General features: G+C 33.6%; 1 protein-coding gene across 1 annotated transcript in view; it reads right to left on the bottom strand.

Moving 5' to 3' along the window:
• The window catches only part of LOC114326038 (facilitated trehalose transporter Tret1), a 161824-nt gene that overhangs the window by 58105 nt on the left and 84884 nt on the right, over positions 1 to 18835 (bottom strand). The window contains exon 2 of the mRNA XM_028274241.2: positions 12932 to 13007. Within this exon, the coding sequence (XP_028130042.1) occupies positions 12932 to 12942 (11 nt within the window). The 5' untranslated portion in view covers positions 12943 to 13007. The remainder of the gene's footprint in view (positions 1 to 12931; positions 13008 to 18835) is intronic.

The following is an 18835-nucleotide window of genomic DNA, read 5'->3' as shown; positions in this document are numbered from 1 at the left end:
TAAAATTATAAATTAAAACCCTTTTGACAGCTAAAATTTGATCGATGTTTAGTTTAGTTTAGTATTTTATTCTAAACCAAGCTTGATTTTCGATCTCAGTCAAATCAATTTGTGAAAAAAATTACAGAATAATCGTGATTTGATGACTTACAAAATACAATTCTCGGAATTATTTAAGATTACACAAATTATTCTAGTATATTAAGCAACAGAAAATTATATGGCGTTCTACGTTTCTTCGGCCCTTGATTTTATCCTGCACGAAGGTTGCAGTACCTAGTATATTGCAGGGGTGGCCAAATTGTGGCTCGCGAGCCACATGCGGCTCTTTGAAGGATTATTTGTGGCTCTCAATAAATGTAGCTGAATTACTTTTAATGTTTGTGTTTCAAAATGATCCGACGCCCCGAATGGCACTATTATATAGGATTATGAAAAAGAAGAAAGAAGTGTTTCAAAATATCTTAAATTATTGACAACAATTATAAAAGACTAAGTGTAACATCAGGACTTAGACAAAGAGTCCCCTTATCACTTTTGCTATTCAATTTGGAAATATAATATGCAATAAGTACCTACCTATAATATCATCTGAGCTGACAGGGGGATTTGCGAATCGAGGATCAAAACTATTTGTGGCCTTTGCTCATGATCTAGATGCAGTCGCTTATTCTACAAGGGACGTGAGAGAGGTATTTTCACAACTCGAGGGAGAAACATTCAGTCTAGGCCTTCAAATAAATGAAGAGAAAGAAGATGAAATGCATGCTAGCAACTAAAAATCCAAGGCAAGAGTTAGGCAGAACATGCAAATCCAAGGCCAAGAGTTAGGCAGAACATAACTATTAATGACCACAACTTCGAAGTAGTAAAAGAGTTTAAATATCTAGGGGCGTTAATCACAGATGACAGCCACATATGAAAAGAGGTCTCAGCAAGGATAGCTGCGTACAATAGAGCGTTATACTTCCTATTTATTAAGATCTAAGTTGCTAAAACGACAATCTAAATTAATACTGTACATGCCAAATATTCGCCCAATTGTTACATGTAATAGTTAAACATGGACTCTACATCAGCAGGAAATATATAAACTGCTGGTATTTGAAAGGAAAGTTCTCAGAATGATAATTGACCATCAAAGAGATGAATTGACAGGAGAGTGGAGACGGCGCCTCAAAGCTGAATTGGTGACTGTGTATGGTACTGAAAACATCGTCAGACATATAAAAGCTAAGATAAGATGGGCAGGTCATGTGGCAAGATAAGAGGAAGACAAAGTGTTAAAGGCAGTGTTTTTTGAGAGACGGTAGAAGATCAGTAGACTGTCACGGAAAAAGATGGAAGGATGATGAAGTATCGAAGCATCCTGAATTAGTAAATGCTGCTTGTAGAATTATTTGCATATTTGAAACGTTGTGAACTGTTTTATTTCACTTTAAAATTCGTGAAATCCAAACGGCGAGAGAAACATATAATACCTTTTTTACACTTTTTAAATAATTGTTTAATTGCGGCTCGCGAAAAATTTCAAATTTTGAAAAATGGCTCGGACTATCAAGGAGCTTGGCCACCCCTGGTATATTGTAAACTTTGGTTCGTGAATCAGCCAACTTAGATTTCTGAAATTCGTCCTGTTAAGCCACCTACAAGAATAATAACAAATAGACTGGAAACAAAATTAGATTTTTATCAACATGGAAACAGGCAGGTTTTAGAAAAAAAAACTTTGGCACTAAAGACCACATCCACTGATTACAAATATAATAAACCAAAAGCCACAGTGGTGGCCCAAATCAATTTTTGATTATTTTCTTTATTATTTCTCGTTTTTTTTGGGTGGTTCTGGGGAAATTTGGGGGTGCATTATACAAATTTGTAAATAACAGTAGTACATGGATAATCGCTGAAAGTTTTTTTACTCTAGCATAGGCGGTTCAGATGGTATAAAAAGGGTTTTTTTAAATGTAACACCCTGTAATTAAAACATTTGCAATTGCCCTTAAATGAAACCTACACCAAAATATCAGCCACTTATTTGTGATTAATTCCCGCAGGGTTTCTTCTTAATTTTCATTACAGTTAGGGAAAAATATTTTTTTTTAAAAACATCTTTTTTAAAAATTTATCAACGTTCGGGCGCCACACCCACTAAACGGTGGGTGATGGACATATGCTGTCGGGAAATAAATAGTAGGAAATATAGTCCTCTTCATTTTACTATTAAGTATTTTGTTTGCAAAACGTACAGGAAGGGTTACGTTTCGCAAAAACCACAAATTGTCCCCTTTAAAGGGATGAAAAGGGGGGTTCCGGGGCGAAATTTTTTAAGAAAAAGTTAGTCTTATAATAAGCACCCCTTGATATACCAGAAAAAAAAAATAAAGCCAGACTTGTGTCCATTTTGAGAGGTTCAATCTCTGTTTCCTACACTACTGTCTTGGCTTTTCTATTGAAGAATAAATATCACTTATTAAGTTGTTATTTTATTAACCAGTCTATCAGCCCTATTCTGTAACTTTTAACAAATCGAATAGAAATGACCAAGTCGAATCGTAATTACCCAAAATCGGAATGTTTGATATCTATCGCGTCATTTTTGTGTTTGGATTGGTATTCTGTAACTCATATCGTAATCGAAATCTCTGACTTCTATTTCACGCGGTTCTGAGGAGGCGGCAACCGCGCATTAACCAGTGTTCTGTGACCTGGTTGTTACTCGAAATATGACACCGTTGCCATCTCCTCAATGTTTTCATACTTTCTTCATACTATCCTCAAGTTTTGAAAAGTAAATAAAATATTAGTGTAAATACTGGATGCAAAAAACTCAAAAGAGGATAAATGGTTTTAAATTAGAGTTAATTAAAATTGATATAAAAAAAAGATAAACTGATAAATAAAAAGATAAGTGAAAGTAAATATAAGAAGTATAAATGCTTTTAACGCTTGGTTTTATAATCAGTTAAAGTGAACTTTAAATTTTAAGTTGGTACCTTTATCAATGCAATTCATACGGGTAAATGTCAACTTTAAAGTGAACTTTAGTTAATGTCCACTTTAAGTTGATTATGAAACCGGGCGTTTTAAATCAAAGATATTTAAGTTGATGTTATTAATTCATAATTATTAATAAATTATTTAAAATTGATATTACTAATAATATGCAATCTTTAAGATACGACTCCAGCTGAAATAACTGCTAAACAACTTTTCCCAAAAATGGCATCTTTTCTATAATTTGTTCAGACTATGAGCGTTGACTGATAAATATACAAGTAGGTATACTGGTATAATATACAAATATATATTATATATTTATCAATCAACGCATAAGAAGTCTATTGTATGCTATTCTCGGACATTATACCATTGATTGAAATTGTACAAGAAATAAAAGCGAAAACAGTATGGCAACACTGCGAGCGGCAAACATTCAGATGTCACATAGCAAATAAATAAGGTTAGGTCCTACAACTCCTACAACATGTCTAAATTAAATATATAATTATCTAAACAAATAAAACCATAGACTAAAAATAAAGCAGCTAAAAAAAAGGTAGAAATACTATAAATAATAATAATAAATAATACTATAAATAAGTAGTAATCAATTATTTTATATATAAAATATAAACGTCAAAACAAAACAAAATGCGCTTGCGTCAACCACAATTCCGATAATCGAAATCTCATCTCGACAGGGTAAATGCTGTCGAAGTGATTTCTATTTCTATTCACTATTACGATTGTAGAGATTCCGAAGTAGTTATGGAATGCGGATTTGGACTATTTCTATTCGACTTAGCCACTTCTATTCGATTTTAATGACTTCTATCATCGAAATGAGTTACAGAATAGGCTTGTATATCTATATTTTTTGGCTATACGGTATCGTCAGCATCTTCTTATTCTTGTAGTACCTCTCCGTTTCTAATGTTGGCGACCATCATGGCAATCTGTACTTTGCACACTGCTGCTCTGAAAAGATTGGTGGTTGTTTTGTTGAACCACGTACGTAGATTTTTCAACCAAGAAATTATTCGCCTTCCTGATCCGCGTTTTAGTTCTACTTTTCCCTTTAAAATTAGTTGCAGCAGAGTGGTTAAGAGCTCTTTTTCTTTTTGTATTCTCAATAAAACACCCTGATTAGTAACGGGGTCAGTATAACATATCTTGAGGATTCGACGATGAAGCCACATTTCGAAAGTCTCAACTAATTAATTTTCTTGCAGGTGGCGTCTGTGAGAGTCCACAACTCAACTCCGTAGAACGGGATAAATATAACATCGTAGTATCCTGATTTTTATCATCATCATCACACAGCCAAATTTGTCCACTGTCGGACATAGGACACCCTTCTCTGTCCTGCACAGCTGCAATCCAGTTTGTCGCTATTTTTTTAATGTCGTCGATCCATCTGGTATGTGGTCCTCCACGACTCCGCTTGTCTGCCCTTGGCCGCCACTCCAAAATCTTCTTTGTCCATCTGTTGTCTCTCTGTCTTGCGACGTGTCCTGACCATTTCCACTTCAACTTCGTAATGCGTTTTATGATGTCTTCCATTCCAGTTCTTCGCCGTAACTCATCATTTCGTATTCTCTCTCTCTCTCTCTCTCAAAGTTAGGCCAAGCATGGCTCTCTCCATTTTTCGTTGTGCTACTTGTAATTTTCGTATTGATGCGTTAGTCAATGTCAGTATTTCAGCTCCATAAGTAAGCACCGGAAGTACGCACTGGTTAAAGGCTTTTCTTCTTAGCTTTATTGGGATGTTTTCCTTGAGGGTAAAAACCTCTCTTAGGGTAAAAACATGCCGAAGATACATCGATGAGCGCGGTGTAGGTCGCGATCGCGGTCGCTACATCGATATCAAAACAAACCTTCCTTTTCTTATGAGATCGCACATACCAAGGATGTGTCACCCGTTCACCCTCGCGACCTTGCATCGCGGTTTACAGCGATGTCGATGCCAAAACAGGACACGGAAAGTATCTTCGGTATGTTCTGCCAGTCATCGATGTAAACCTCGACCGCGATCGCGACCTACACCGCGCTCATCAATGTATCTTCGGCATGTTTTTACCCTAAGTTTTCCACCTTGATTTTTATGGGTATTGATATATCATGACATTTGAATAGCTTAGCCTTTTTTTAATGGTCAGCATACATCTTAATTTTTTAATTTAATTTGTATTATATTGAAAAACTTAAGGCAGAATTCACCCAATTTTTATGTGTAGCAAGATTATCCGTATAATCCTGTATATTATAAAGTTTATTTTCTGACTCAGTATGTTACTTATTTTGAGTAATAATTCCATCAAGTATGTACTATCTATAGCATGCAGTTTAACGATTGATTCTGTTTGATCGTACAGGATGTGTTATTAAGATCCGTGTGTTGATTGCATTGCGTTTCTATCAGTAATTAAATTAGGTCAATATGCACTGTCCGTTCACTTAAATAAACTGAGTGAGTAAAATCTAGTTATTTTTTTATACCATTACCATTGCAAAAAGCTCAAAAATATCTAGGCTAAATTTAAACAAAATTTATTATTACTGTTACAAGGATTAAGGATATAGGAGTGTTTTGTTTAACAATTACGATACATTGCACGTATTTTCATTATGCGGGTGGCGATGGCGGGTGTTAAATGTAAACTCTAAACAATATTTTTAGTGTGTGTGACTAATTAAGCTGATTAAATAGCTACCCATATCAATGTATAATAAAACTCTCTTGTAGGGTATTAAATGTTGATAACAAATTAATAGTTCTTCTCATTTTTTGTGTGCTCTATTCAACCACTGTTCAGCTCTATTCAGCCACTTTACATACTGTGGTCAACCAGTCCACTGTCATCTATCCATAAAAAATTTAGAAGCTTTACCCAAAGATGATGCAGCTACCGTCCTCTATTTGTTTTAACTTGCTTCCGATTTCACCATTTAATTGATTCATTTGTGTGAAGATTAATTGAGTATGTTTTTTTTGCAAATTACAACTCATATCAGGTATCAAACAAAGCGGTAAACAAAGTTAAGATAGCCATGATGATCGCCAACATCCGTTACGGATAGGCACTTTAAGAAGAAGATCAGGTATCAAATAATCGAAGACCAGCGCATACAGCTTCAAAATAACACCCATGGTTTTGTTAATAGCTTAGATGTGTCGTGCAGCGCTCTCGAAGACCATTTTTACGATTCGAGCTTCGTTTAGTATCAATATCCGCTGATTTTCTTATAATATTTTATCCCACAATATCCCAAAACTCAAAAAATTTAAAGGTGATAGAAAGTAATGCAAGTAAAAAAGAATAGGGAGTTTTTGTGCACACAAATACGTAAACGTAAAGCATCTTTTTGACATATACGCTTGCGCATTAATGGTTGAACTCCCGTATCGCGATACGTATTACCTAAGGTTACGGGCTGGTACGTTAGGTTCATACGCATCCCTATCGAGCCGAAAGTCACCGAATGCACACGAGGATCTTGCCCGATTACCTATTATTTTCGTCAAGACATAAGAAATTTGACCTGACGCTGGTGGGATGTCCCTACCGATTTAGTATCATAATAAATAGTTGACGTTACTAATCCCTCAATTGTCTTTGCGACGGGTGGCAATAGTTTTGGAACAGCTACTAGGGCCGTACTTTATATTATTTACAGAACTGACTCGTTACCTATCAATGCAAATAAATTATTAAAATTAAAATTTCTAGACAATGTATTAAACATTTGGCTGGCTTGGAGGGGAAAGTTTTTTACTATCGGCAAAAAACATTAAAGATTCAAAGCTGGACTACCATGAAAATATGACGAGTAGCTTGTTTAAGGAATGGTTTGAAAAGAAGGTGTTGCCAAATTTGCCTCCAAAAAGTGTAATTGTAATGGATAACGCAACGTATCACAGCGAACAAATTAGAAAAATCCCCGGTGTAGGTTCGACAAAAAAACAGATATCTGATTTTTTGTATGACAATGATTTGTACTTTGAAGAAACATATACAAAAAAAGAAATGTTGAAAGTTCTTCACACAAAAGTGTTTGAGAAACAATTTGTTATAGACGAATTAGCCAAACGTGATGGTCATAATGTATTGCGATTACCTCCTTACTACTGTGTCTTCAACCCCACTGAATTAATCTGGAGCCAACTTAAGGAAAGTTTACGGCGAAACAACTGCTGTCCCAAATTTAGTAGCGAATCGGTGTCACATGTTGTAGAAGAAATAAAAAAGATTTCCCCAACACTGTGGCAAAATTGTGTTTCACATGTTATAAAAACGGAAGATCATTCTTCTTCTTTAAGTACCGTGCCCAAATTTTTAGGCGTGGGTAGCTTCCATAACAATTTGCCGATATCGTTCTCGATCTTGTGCGGCATGTAACAATTGATCTGCTGATAAGCCAGTCCATTGACGAAGGTTTCGGAGCCATGAATATTTCTTTCGACCAATTCCTCTTTTTCCGTCGATCTTTCCATTGAGTATTAACTGCAGCATCCTGTATCTGCTACCTCTCATTATATGCCCCAGATATCCAAGTTTTCTCTTTTTTATCATCTTCATTAAGTCACCTTCGCCTTGACCTACTCTGTTTAAGACTTCTCTGTTTGAAATGCGTTGAACCCAAGATATTCTAAGCATTCTACGATACGACCACATCTCAAAGGCTTCTAATTTGTTCATCATGTTAACCTTCATGATCCAGGTTTCACATCCATATAGTAATACAGGATACACATAACATTTTAGGAACTTGATTCTTTTAGTTGTAAATTCAGCTGAGAATTGCTCAAAATGGATCTAAGTTTCATAAATGCCCCTCTTGCCATTTCTATATGAGTTTTAATTTTTTCATCCGGATTTAGTGTCTCGTTTATCCAACATCCTAGGTATTTAAAATGGTTAACTTTTGTTATTGATTCATCACTGACAATTAGTTGCATAGGGCCGACGTCTTGTTTACTAACCACAAGTAACTTTGTCTTTGTTGCATTTATGTTAAATCCGTTATTGGAGCATTCTCTAGTGACTCGATCAATAAGGAATTGAAGATCTTCGATATTTTCAGCCATGATCGCGGTGTCGTCTGCATATCTGATGTTGTTAATAGTTTCTCCCCCGATTCGAACTCCACATTGTCCTTCCAAGGCTTCATTAAAAATTATTTCTGAGTATACGTTAAACAAAGTTGGGGATAACACACAACCCTGTCTGACACCTCTTTGAATGCAAATTTTGTCTGTTTCTTTGCCGTCTACCAGAATAGAAGCTTCTTGATTCCAATATAGATGTTGTAAAAGTCTCAGATCTTTATCATCTATTCCAATCATTTCTAGATATTCAAACAACCTATCATGTTGAACTCTATCAAACGCCTACTCAAAATCTATAAAGCAGACGTAAATTGGTTTCTGTACTTCCCATGATCGTTGAAGTAATGTTAACATTGAGAACAAAGCTTCCCTTGTTCCCCCTTGGAAGATCATTACAGAACATTAACCTCACATATTACACCAATAATTATAACATTAGACAACGATTCTAGTGAAGATGACAGCGATAGTGACATAGAGTTGTAATTTGCATTTATTTTTTTCCGTCTAAACTTTAAATTTTATTTTTCTATATTATTTTCTGTGTTATTTTTTATTATGTTATCTTTTTAATTCTGATTTTTGCTACCACTCTTTTAATCTTTTATTGTTATTATCATTAATTTCCTTAATTTCTTTAATTTGTTCATTTCTCTTATTTCATTGTACATAATAATATACCTATAACTACATATGGTCCAAGAGCTGTGAGACATTTTTGAGTAGGTATTTTAGGCAACCTGAAAATTTTTCAGGTGTCTCTTTCATGATAGCCTAATACAAAAATGCCGGTCTGGCTGGAGGACAGCGGTTATTTTCCCCAAAAATCCCCCCAAATTTAAAGAAAAGGGTACAAATTGTTATTACAAAAAATATCATTGACGTGACTTTAAAGTAAATTTAAATATTCAAATATAAAGAAAATAAACAGGCCAGGCGATTTGAGGGCGATTTTAACTCTGCAAGATACTTGCATGGGCGCCCCAGGATTATTTTCAGGGGATGCATCTGAACTTTAGAAGATTTCATCTGAATCTGTACATACTATTAACGAGTATAAAATACACAACTATACATGCATAACTATGTACATTCCTTCCGGACAGGGAGGTGCAATTGTTATTTTGACAGGGTATATTTTAATATTAAAAATAAACATTCTAAAAAAGACAGCTCTTTTTGGTTAAATTTTCCAACTGCCAGGTGATCAAACAAATTACGCGTGCATATAAATGAAAAGCGCCATAGGTAAGCAGCAGTGTGAGCAAGAGCGTATACCTATAGCTGTTTGCGTCCTCTGTTGTAGCTGAATGAGTCCGTTCGCTCGAGAAAAATCACGTGACCTGGCGATATCCATGTTGTTGTTCCTCGAAACGTTAGAGTGTTTATTATAATATATTATAGTTTTTTAAGTAACTTTTTCTTAATTAAATAAAAATAATACGTACTATACAATAGATTTTGCAAATATGATAGAAAAAGACAAATTTATTATTATAAATATATAGGTAGAAAAGTATAAAACTATAAACTAAATTAATTCTGTGTCCGAATCTTGTACTTCTTCTTCAAACTCCTCAGCTGAGCTCAAAAATATTCATTCTCTTCTTCCTCGCCAGACTCCCCTCGAGACTCAGATTCCTCTTCTACATGATGTGTAAATAGTTGTAATATGTATTTAGAATTAATTAAAAATTAATTAGTGATTAACTAGTTGAGTTACTACGTATTCTCCGTCCTTTTATACGGAGTCGAAGCCTGGACAATCACGGGCGCATCTGAAGAAAGACTTACCGTTGTTGATATGTGGAGTTATCGAATAATATTAAATATATCATGGACACACGTAACAAACACAAAAACATTAATAAAGATGAAAAGGCAAAAGAAATACTCAACACTATGAAGGAAAGAAACATGAGCTACTTTGGTCATACCTACACTAAGAAATAAAAAACCTGATGTGATTGGTTATATAAGGAAGGAGTATTAAGCATTGGTAATTTTTCATTAATTCTAAATATATATTACAACTATTTACAGATCAGGTAGAAGAATCTGAGTCTCGAGGGGAGTCTGACGAAGGAGAAGAGAATAAATATTTATTTTAGCTCATTTTTCTTTCCTTCATAGTGTTGAGTATTTCTTTTGCCTTTTTCATCTTTCTTAATATTTCCGTGTTTGTTAAAGTGTTGTGTCCATGATATTTTTTACATTATTCGATAACACCACATCTCAACAATGGTAAGTCTTTCTTCAGATGCGCCCGTGATTGTCCAGGCTTCGACTCCGTATAAAAGGACAGAGAATACGTAGCAACTCAATTAATTAATCACTGATTAATTTTTAATTAATTCGAAATACATATTACAACTATTTACAGATCATGTAGAAGAGGAATCTGAGTCTTGAGGGGAGTCGACGAAGAAGATCAGAATGAACATTTAAGCTCAGATGAGGAGTTTGAAGAAGAAGTAGAAGATTCGGACACCGAATTAAATTAGTTTATAGTTTTATATTTTCTACCTATACATTTATAATCATAAATTTGTCTTTTTCTATCATATTTGCAAAATCTATTGTATAGTACGTATTATTTTCCTTTAATTAAGAAAAATTACTTAAAAACTATAATATATATAATAATTACTTTAACGTTTCAAGGCACAACAACATGGATATCGCCAGGTCACGTGATTTTCTCGAGCGAACGGACACACTCAACTACAACAGAGGACTCAAATAGCTATCGGTATACGCTCTTTCTCACACTGCTGCTTACTTATAGCGGTTTTCATGTATATGCACTCGTAATTTGTTTGATCACATGGCAATTGGAAAATTTCACCAAAAAAAACCTGTCTTTTGTAGAATATTTATTTTTAAAATTAAAAAATACCCTGTCAAAATAACAATTGCACCTGCCTGTCCTGAAGGAATATACATAGCTACGCATGTATAGTTGTATATTTTATACTCGTTAATAGTATGTAGAGATTCAGATGAAATCTTCTGAAGTTCAGATGCACCCCCTGAATATAATCTTGGGGCGCCCATGCAAGTATCTTGCAGAGTTAAAATCGCCCTCAAATCGCCTGGCCTGTTTATTTTCTTTATATTTGAATATTTAAATTTACTTTCAAGTCATGTCAATGATATTTTTTGTAATAACAATTTTTACCCTTTTTTAACTTTGGGGGGGATTTTTGGGGAAAATAACCGCTACCCTCCAGCCAGACCGGCATTTTTGTATTAGGCTATCATAGAAGAGTCACCTGAAAAATTTTCAGGTTGCCTAAAATACCTACTCAAAAATGTCTCACAGCTCTTATACTAATAGATATAAATACGTAATAAATATAATGATATGATATTTAAATTGATATTTATTATTCCAACCCCATTAAAATATTATATCTACTTGAAGACTTGAATTTTTTTTTGTTAAGGGGATGGGTACGAACTTTCGGCTTTAAGCCGTTACGTTATAACCGAGGGCCGAAAGTCCCTGAAAACTTCTAAAATGTTTATTTTAATTAGATACAGGGGTGAAAAACTAAGAGAAAATTTAGTGTGATTTTTAATTTCAAATATCTCATTCAAAAGAAACTTTTAATTCATTCCAAGGGACTTTCGGCCCTCGGTAATAAAGTAATTTTTCATTCTGCGTTTAAATTTTTCAAAAATACTTACATATTAGTTTTCTCAGGATTCGAAAAAAATGATTACATTTAAAACACATTGAAAATTTTGACAGGCGTCAAAATTTTGCATTTGTTCCTTTCCCCTTAATTTTAGCGAATCCGCTCCTGGAGGGTTTGTTGTTTGTTATTATGATACTAAATCGGTAGGGACATCCCACCAGCGCCAGGCCAGATTTCTTATATCTTGACGCAAAGAATACCAAATGAACATTTCATCAGCGTACTACCCGTTTATAAACATTTTAAGGTTATATTGGTTATTGGTTTAGTCTATTTGAGTAAAATTATTCTGTTTGTAATTGGAAATTGGAACTTCATAATAGATTTAAAATTTTATTGTTTTTAAGTTGTCTATTAATAAAGCAAAACAAACAAATCTTGTATTAATTTAAGAAATACAGTGATCACTAAAATTAATAACTAGATAAACAAATGACCTAGTTTCAGTAAAATTTTCAAATAAATATTACCACACTATTTACACTATACCTACTGGAATTCTGATATAGATATACAATAATTTACAACTAAAAAGTAGGTATGAACAAAAATAAACAAATTTTAACCTAAGGAAAAATAATATTTTTATATTTAAATAGAAGCAATTAAAACCATACAATTTCATCATTCATTTATCTTTTTTTACATTTGTATACTAATTGTATATTGTGTGAACATTGTTTTATTTTTTTTGAATGTCAACGGAATTTAAAAGTGACTTTACGATTTGCTTTACGTTACGTTAAGGCAGTTACAAAAACTACCTATTTTAACATTCATCCTCTACGACACGTTAGTTGCTTTACGTATACGGAGATGCGTACGTTACGTAGCAACAAAAACTCCCTATTAATTGATGAAATATTCATAAAAACATGATTGACTGTATCTAAACCAAGAAAGCAACACAAAAACTAAATACATACAAGGATAAACATAATCAATAAAATATACCAAAATAACTCTAATAATCGAATTTATCCATTTTACTTTAAACCAAATCGTAAAGTTTTAAACTACTCATTAAGAGATTGATTGTTTTCTAAATTTAGAAACCCCTACATGAAAGCTATCTCAGACTATTTATAACATGCCACAAAATTATTTAACTTACCTTATATCCATTTTGGCTAAAGTCTTTTTACTCTATCACAATTTGCAAAAAACCAAACTCGAGGGTTGGAATATACCTGAAATCAAAAAACGACTATTAATATTTGTGAATATAATATTTACACTAAACGTTTTTTTTTTAATTAGCCTAAATGCCTTGACAACTAAGGCCACTGGCATAGTACAGTTAATTTTGCAATCAGATTATAGTGTACTGTTGTAACGGTGCGAAGGTCACTAGTATTTTCGAAACACAAACTTGGTTTTAACGAACTTAAAATACAGGGTGTGGCGAAAGTGTCAGTGTTTCGAAAATACTAGTGACCTTTGCACCGTTACACAGCCTCCCCCACGATTTCAACTTGGTGCAAACCACAGATTAAAGTCGGAACCAAAACAAAAAAATGTAACGGTCAAAACAAAAAAGAAGAAGACTAACATAATGTAATCTCAAAACAAAAAAAGTTAAACTAGATAACAGTGTAGTGTAGTGTGTGTGTTAAGTAAATGTATTCTTACTTAGTGAAGTTGACTTCATTGTTTTTACAAAGAGACGCTAATCGTATCCGAATGGATAGAAATTATTTTCATTTATTAATTTTGAATAAGAAAAATTTCCTACCAGCTGTGATTCGAATTCACAACCCTTGAATCCAAAGGTAGGTTCTCTTACTACTGAGCCACAGAAGGGTTAACATTAAATTTAAAAATATTGACTTGTTATTATATTCTGATTATTCTTCCTCTTCTTTAGGTGCCTTGTCCTTTCAGAACATTGGCGATCAGTTTGATGATCTTTGCTTTGTCCAGAACTGACCTAAATACTGTCGTGGTGCTCACTCCATACCACTGGCGGAAATTCCTAAGCCAGGATGTTTTTCTGCGTCTGGGCCGCGCTTTCGCTCTATCTTTCCTTGGATAATTACATGTAGCATTTCATATTTCGGATTTTTCATCATGTGGGTAAAGTACTCTAGTTTTCTTATTTTTATGGTATTCAGTATTTCTCTTTCTTTGTTTACCCGCTGCATTACCGCTTGATTTGTTACGCTGTTCATTCACGATATCGTCAATATTCTGCGGTAAGCCCACACTTCAAGAGCCTCAATCCTCTTGCACATTGTTTCCGTGAGGGTCCATGCTTCCATTCCATAGAACAAAATGCTGACATAGCAGCGTAATAAACGTATTCTTAGCGTAATTTTTAGCTCTCTGTGGGTTAGTACCTTTTGCATTTTCCAAAATGATGTTCTTGCTTGTTCTATTCTGCATTTGATTTCCTGTGATAAGTCCCATTTTTCGTTCACCCAACAGCCTAGATATTTGTATGCTTGTACTGTCTGCACCATGTCTCCGTGTATTCTAATATCTGCCAGGTTGTTTGCTATATTTTTGTTTTTGTGGTTATTCTATTTATTATTTATAACAATAAAAATATATGAATTAATACAAAATAATAAAAATATAACTCAGTCATTTCTAATTGGGATAAGAATTGAACGAAGCGAATTCTTGAAAGGCGACCAAGAGCAAATAGTAGAGGCAGACTTCAAACCAGATCGACCGATGATTGAGCGGCTGACCACGAATGGATGCAAAAAACAACGAACAGAAATTAACGGATACAGCTTATACGGATATAGTGAGGCTTACATCCGACGATGAATGGAATAGCTGTTGATGATGATGATGATGATGATGATGGTATACCAAAACAGTAACCTCTTTGTTGCTTTTATTGACTACAAGACAACTTTTTACTCAGTGCCGCATGAATAGCTTACAGATTTATTACAGGGTGTCCAGAAACTCTACCGACAAACGAGGACAGGAGATTCTTCAGATAATTTTAAGACAACTTAGCTCAATTCACCTAGTCCGAAAATGCTTCTTCTCTTTGAAGATGGCGTTATGTAATTAGTTTTTTTTTTATTAAATACGGTACGTATATTTTTCTTCCAGAGATAAATCGATTCCATCCATTGCCAATTTCTAGTACCGATCATAGGCGTCCGTTTTGGGTAGGGCAACGGTTATTTTATCACATAACTTTTTTGTCTTTAACTTTTAAGCATTTTTGACACTGGGTTATTAAATTGTGAGGTATTCTAGTACTAGAAGTTACTCTTGGTTTAAGCCGGTAGGACACACGATTTTCTAGAAAAATCGATTTGAAATTTTTTCGTTATTTGAATTTGAACAAAAATTGAAAAAATTTTTCAGAAAAAAAAAGGTGTATTTTACCAACTTAAAGCGAGAGTAACTTTTAGTACTAGAATACGTCATAACTTAATAATCTAGAGTCAAAAATGCCTAACAATTAAAGACAAAAATGTTATGCGATAAAATAACCGTTGACCTACCCAAAACAGACAGAAGAGAGGGAAGTGGATGGAAGTGACGAAGTACACAAAGGATTGTCGAATCAATTATGATGATGATGATATTAAAAGTTCTTGATGTTCGGCAAAGCGACCTCTATTTCTACGCTCTGTACTTTTATTCGCACTTTTAATTATATTGGCCAATTATATTAGTCCTGGTTGCTGGATAATTGTCAAGGCCATAGTCCAAAAAAATAATAAGAAGAAAAAATAAGATGCAGGTTATGTTTAGCAAACGTAAACAATTGTATATAGTAAATAAAATTAGTTATTAAAATGCAGTACTGCAAGCAAAATACAATTAATTAAATTTACCTTTATAAAATAATTGCATATCATATCAATATTGTGGAGCAATATATAATTTTTCTGCGTCAATGACAGAAGGTATGAAATATACGTCAATTTGACAATTTCAATTGACAATATGAATTATTTAAGATAGTTGCAATATTTCTCCGCGACTCGCGCACGGTCGTTTCTCGTTTCCCTTTCCAAGTACTTGCACACCGCGAATTGCCGGTTCAAATTGATAAATACGAATGCATGCCTTTTACACAAATAATAAGTGATTTCAAATTCAAACTGGTGTAGAGTATTATTCAACAGTACTGAGCGAAAACAAGCTTTTGTTATTATTTGTTTTATTTTTAAGCTAAAATAATAACAAAAAATAATTACCACGCCGTAAAGTAAGTAAAAATGCAATAAAAATACAGTAATAAAAATACAATAAAGAGCTGTATGAATTTCATAGATATTGAAAAAATACTTGAGTAACAAATAATGTATAACTTTAACATAAATATTCGTGATTTAAAGTACAATATCTGTTTCTAATTCTAGTCAATTTTTATTATTAAAATATACTATTTAATATTTATAAATACAAATCAAAATTGCGTAATTACATGTTTACGGTTATGCGGTTTATTTGAGAAGACTTTGCTTCCTTGTTTTCGGTTCGTTTTAATCAAAGTATAAAGTTGTCCTTGTTTTCCCGAATGCAGTTCGGTTCAATAACCCTATTAAGTGAGCGGAATATCAAACTTGGGATCTATATTAAACTAGCAAAGAAAATTTCACTGTATGCGATATATTTAGTTTGTAGACAATATTTTGTTCATCCAGTTTCTCGGATGGAACTTAAAAGCAAACTGAACACTTGAGCAGATATTCTAAATTAAAATAAAAATAAAAAAACAATGTTAAATTAAAATTAAAAAAATACTAGAAGCTTTGTAAAAGGTGTATTTAAAATTCCCTAAATAACGGTGACATTACATCACAGAACCTTTTCGGATTAAAAAATCCATTATCAGTGTTAATAAAAGCCACTAATGATGTGCTTGTCTAAGCCACCAAAATGTTTTGGGTAAGAACTTTAAATGTTGAAAATTGGGACATCTTGGATATTAGTGCACCCTAATATGTCTGTGTAGATTTTGGCATTGGATCCGACCATCACTTGTAACACCGTTGCCATATCCTCTATTTTTTCATACTATCACGTTACAATTTTTTGTGATATTATACACGAGCGAGACACCCTCAAAAAAGCGCTTAGTTTTCGAGATACTGACCTTCTTCTTCTTCTTAAGGTGCCGAGACCGCTTGTCGATCGTTGGCTCTCATGTTGCGCAGCATATTAATAATCATTGTCTTATTTACAGCCGCACGAAATAGTTCAGTGCTAGTTTTCCCAAACCATTGGCGTAGGTTTTTAAGCCAAGAAGTTGTACGGCGGCCCACACTTCTTTTTCCCATTATTTTACCTTGCATGACAAGGTGAAGTATGTCATATTTTTCTGGGTGACGCATTATATGACCAAAGTATTCCAATTTGCGCCTTTTAACCGTGTTCACTACTTCGCAACTTTTATTCAAACGTTGCAAAACCCTTTCGTTTGTGACTCTTTCTACCCAACTGATCTTCAGAATACGGCGGTAGACCCACATTTCAAATGCTTCTAGGTTTTTTAAAAGCGATTCTGTCAGTGTCCATGCTTCAACCCCGTAAAGTAGTACTGGGAATATATAACATCGGACCATTCTTATCCGAAGTTCCAAATTTAGATCATGACTGCACAGGATTTTCTTAAATTTCATAAAACTTGTTCTTGCTTTGGCAATTCTACTTTTTATTTCTGTACTAGGGTTCCAGCTTTCATTAATATGAGTACCCCGATATACAAGATTACTTACTCGTTCAATTGAGTCATTACCGATTGTTACGTTATAGTTATTATTATTTACGGCTGCCTGTTTACTAATAACCATAAACTTTGTTTTTCTTGCGTTGAGTTTGAGTCCATATATCGCGCAGAATGCCACCATTCGATTCAATAACGCTTGAAGATGTTCAATTGATCCAGTCAGCAACAAGGTGTCATCTGCGTATCTGATATTGTTCATAAGCATACCATTAATGAGTATTCCCTCTTTTGCGTTTTCCAAGACTTCATTTAAGATACTGACCACGGAGGGGTAAATGGCTAATTTCATTCATACTTTATATTTTCGATGGTGCCGAAAACGAAAATGAGGTTTATTTTGAATTTTATGTGGGGGAACATTGTCAAAATCGCAATTTTAACCTAAAAATAAAAAAAATATGAAATCACGTTTTTTGCGTTTACCTCGCTACAAGTCTGTTCCATTTTAATAACGAGCGATCCACAATTATTGGGATCAAAGCTAGCCGTGCAAAAAAATACGTATGTCTTGTTTTAATCTGAATTTATATCATTGGTTTATCAATTAATTTTGATTAACATTTTAAAACATAAAAAATCAGTCAAAGCCTAACACAGAACTTTAATCAGAAATAAAAAGAATTAACAAAATTATAAGTAACAATAATAAATAAAATCAAACAAACTACATAACCTAACTTTTCTTGTTAAGTTGACGTACACTGCAAAGTTGACGTAAACTGGAAAGTATATCTGAATTAAGAATAGACATGCACTGTATAGCTATCTCTGTCGTTCAAAGCCACCTATGGTGACAATAATTTTGGATCACACGCTATTTTTTTCTGAAATTTTTACAGTATATAGCTCTAACATTTCTAAAGACAAAGCTACCTGCTTCAAGTTTTTATTCTTATCATGATAAAGGTTATGAATTTTTCAAAGAAAAAGGTGCGGATTTGTGCATTGCAAAGTTTAATCGCAAAAGTTGTGTGACGAAGTTTAAAATTTAGCTTCTTAATCACGTTTATTTGAAAGTAGAGAGTACAAAGAAGTTTTCTGGTAAGTTTTAGATCAAAATGTTTTATAAAAAAAATAGTGCAACTTTTAATGTCAACATTAGAAATCCCTAATATAAGGCTTATTTTTTGAGGGACAGACAATCTAGGTCTAATTTCTCACCTTTAGTACTATACTTGGATTATAAGCTTTCATTTGACACCTCACTCGTCATTCTACCTAGTATAATGACGGATAAGAAAACGTTCTTATTCTATTATTCTTGTAGGTCCGTTTAACATTGACTGAAATTATGAAAGAAATGGC

This window comes from Diabrotica virgifera, chromosome 3 (genome assembly GCF_917563875.1).
Source record: "Diabrotica virgifera virgifera chromosome 3, PGI_DIABVI_V3a".
NCBI lineage: Eukaryota > Metazoa > Arthropoda > Insecta > Coleoptera > Chrysomelidae > Diabrotica > Diabrotica virgifera.
This window is presented reverse-complemented; position numbering and strand designations above follow the sequence as displayed.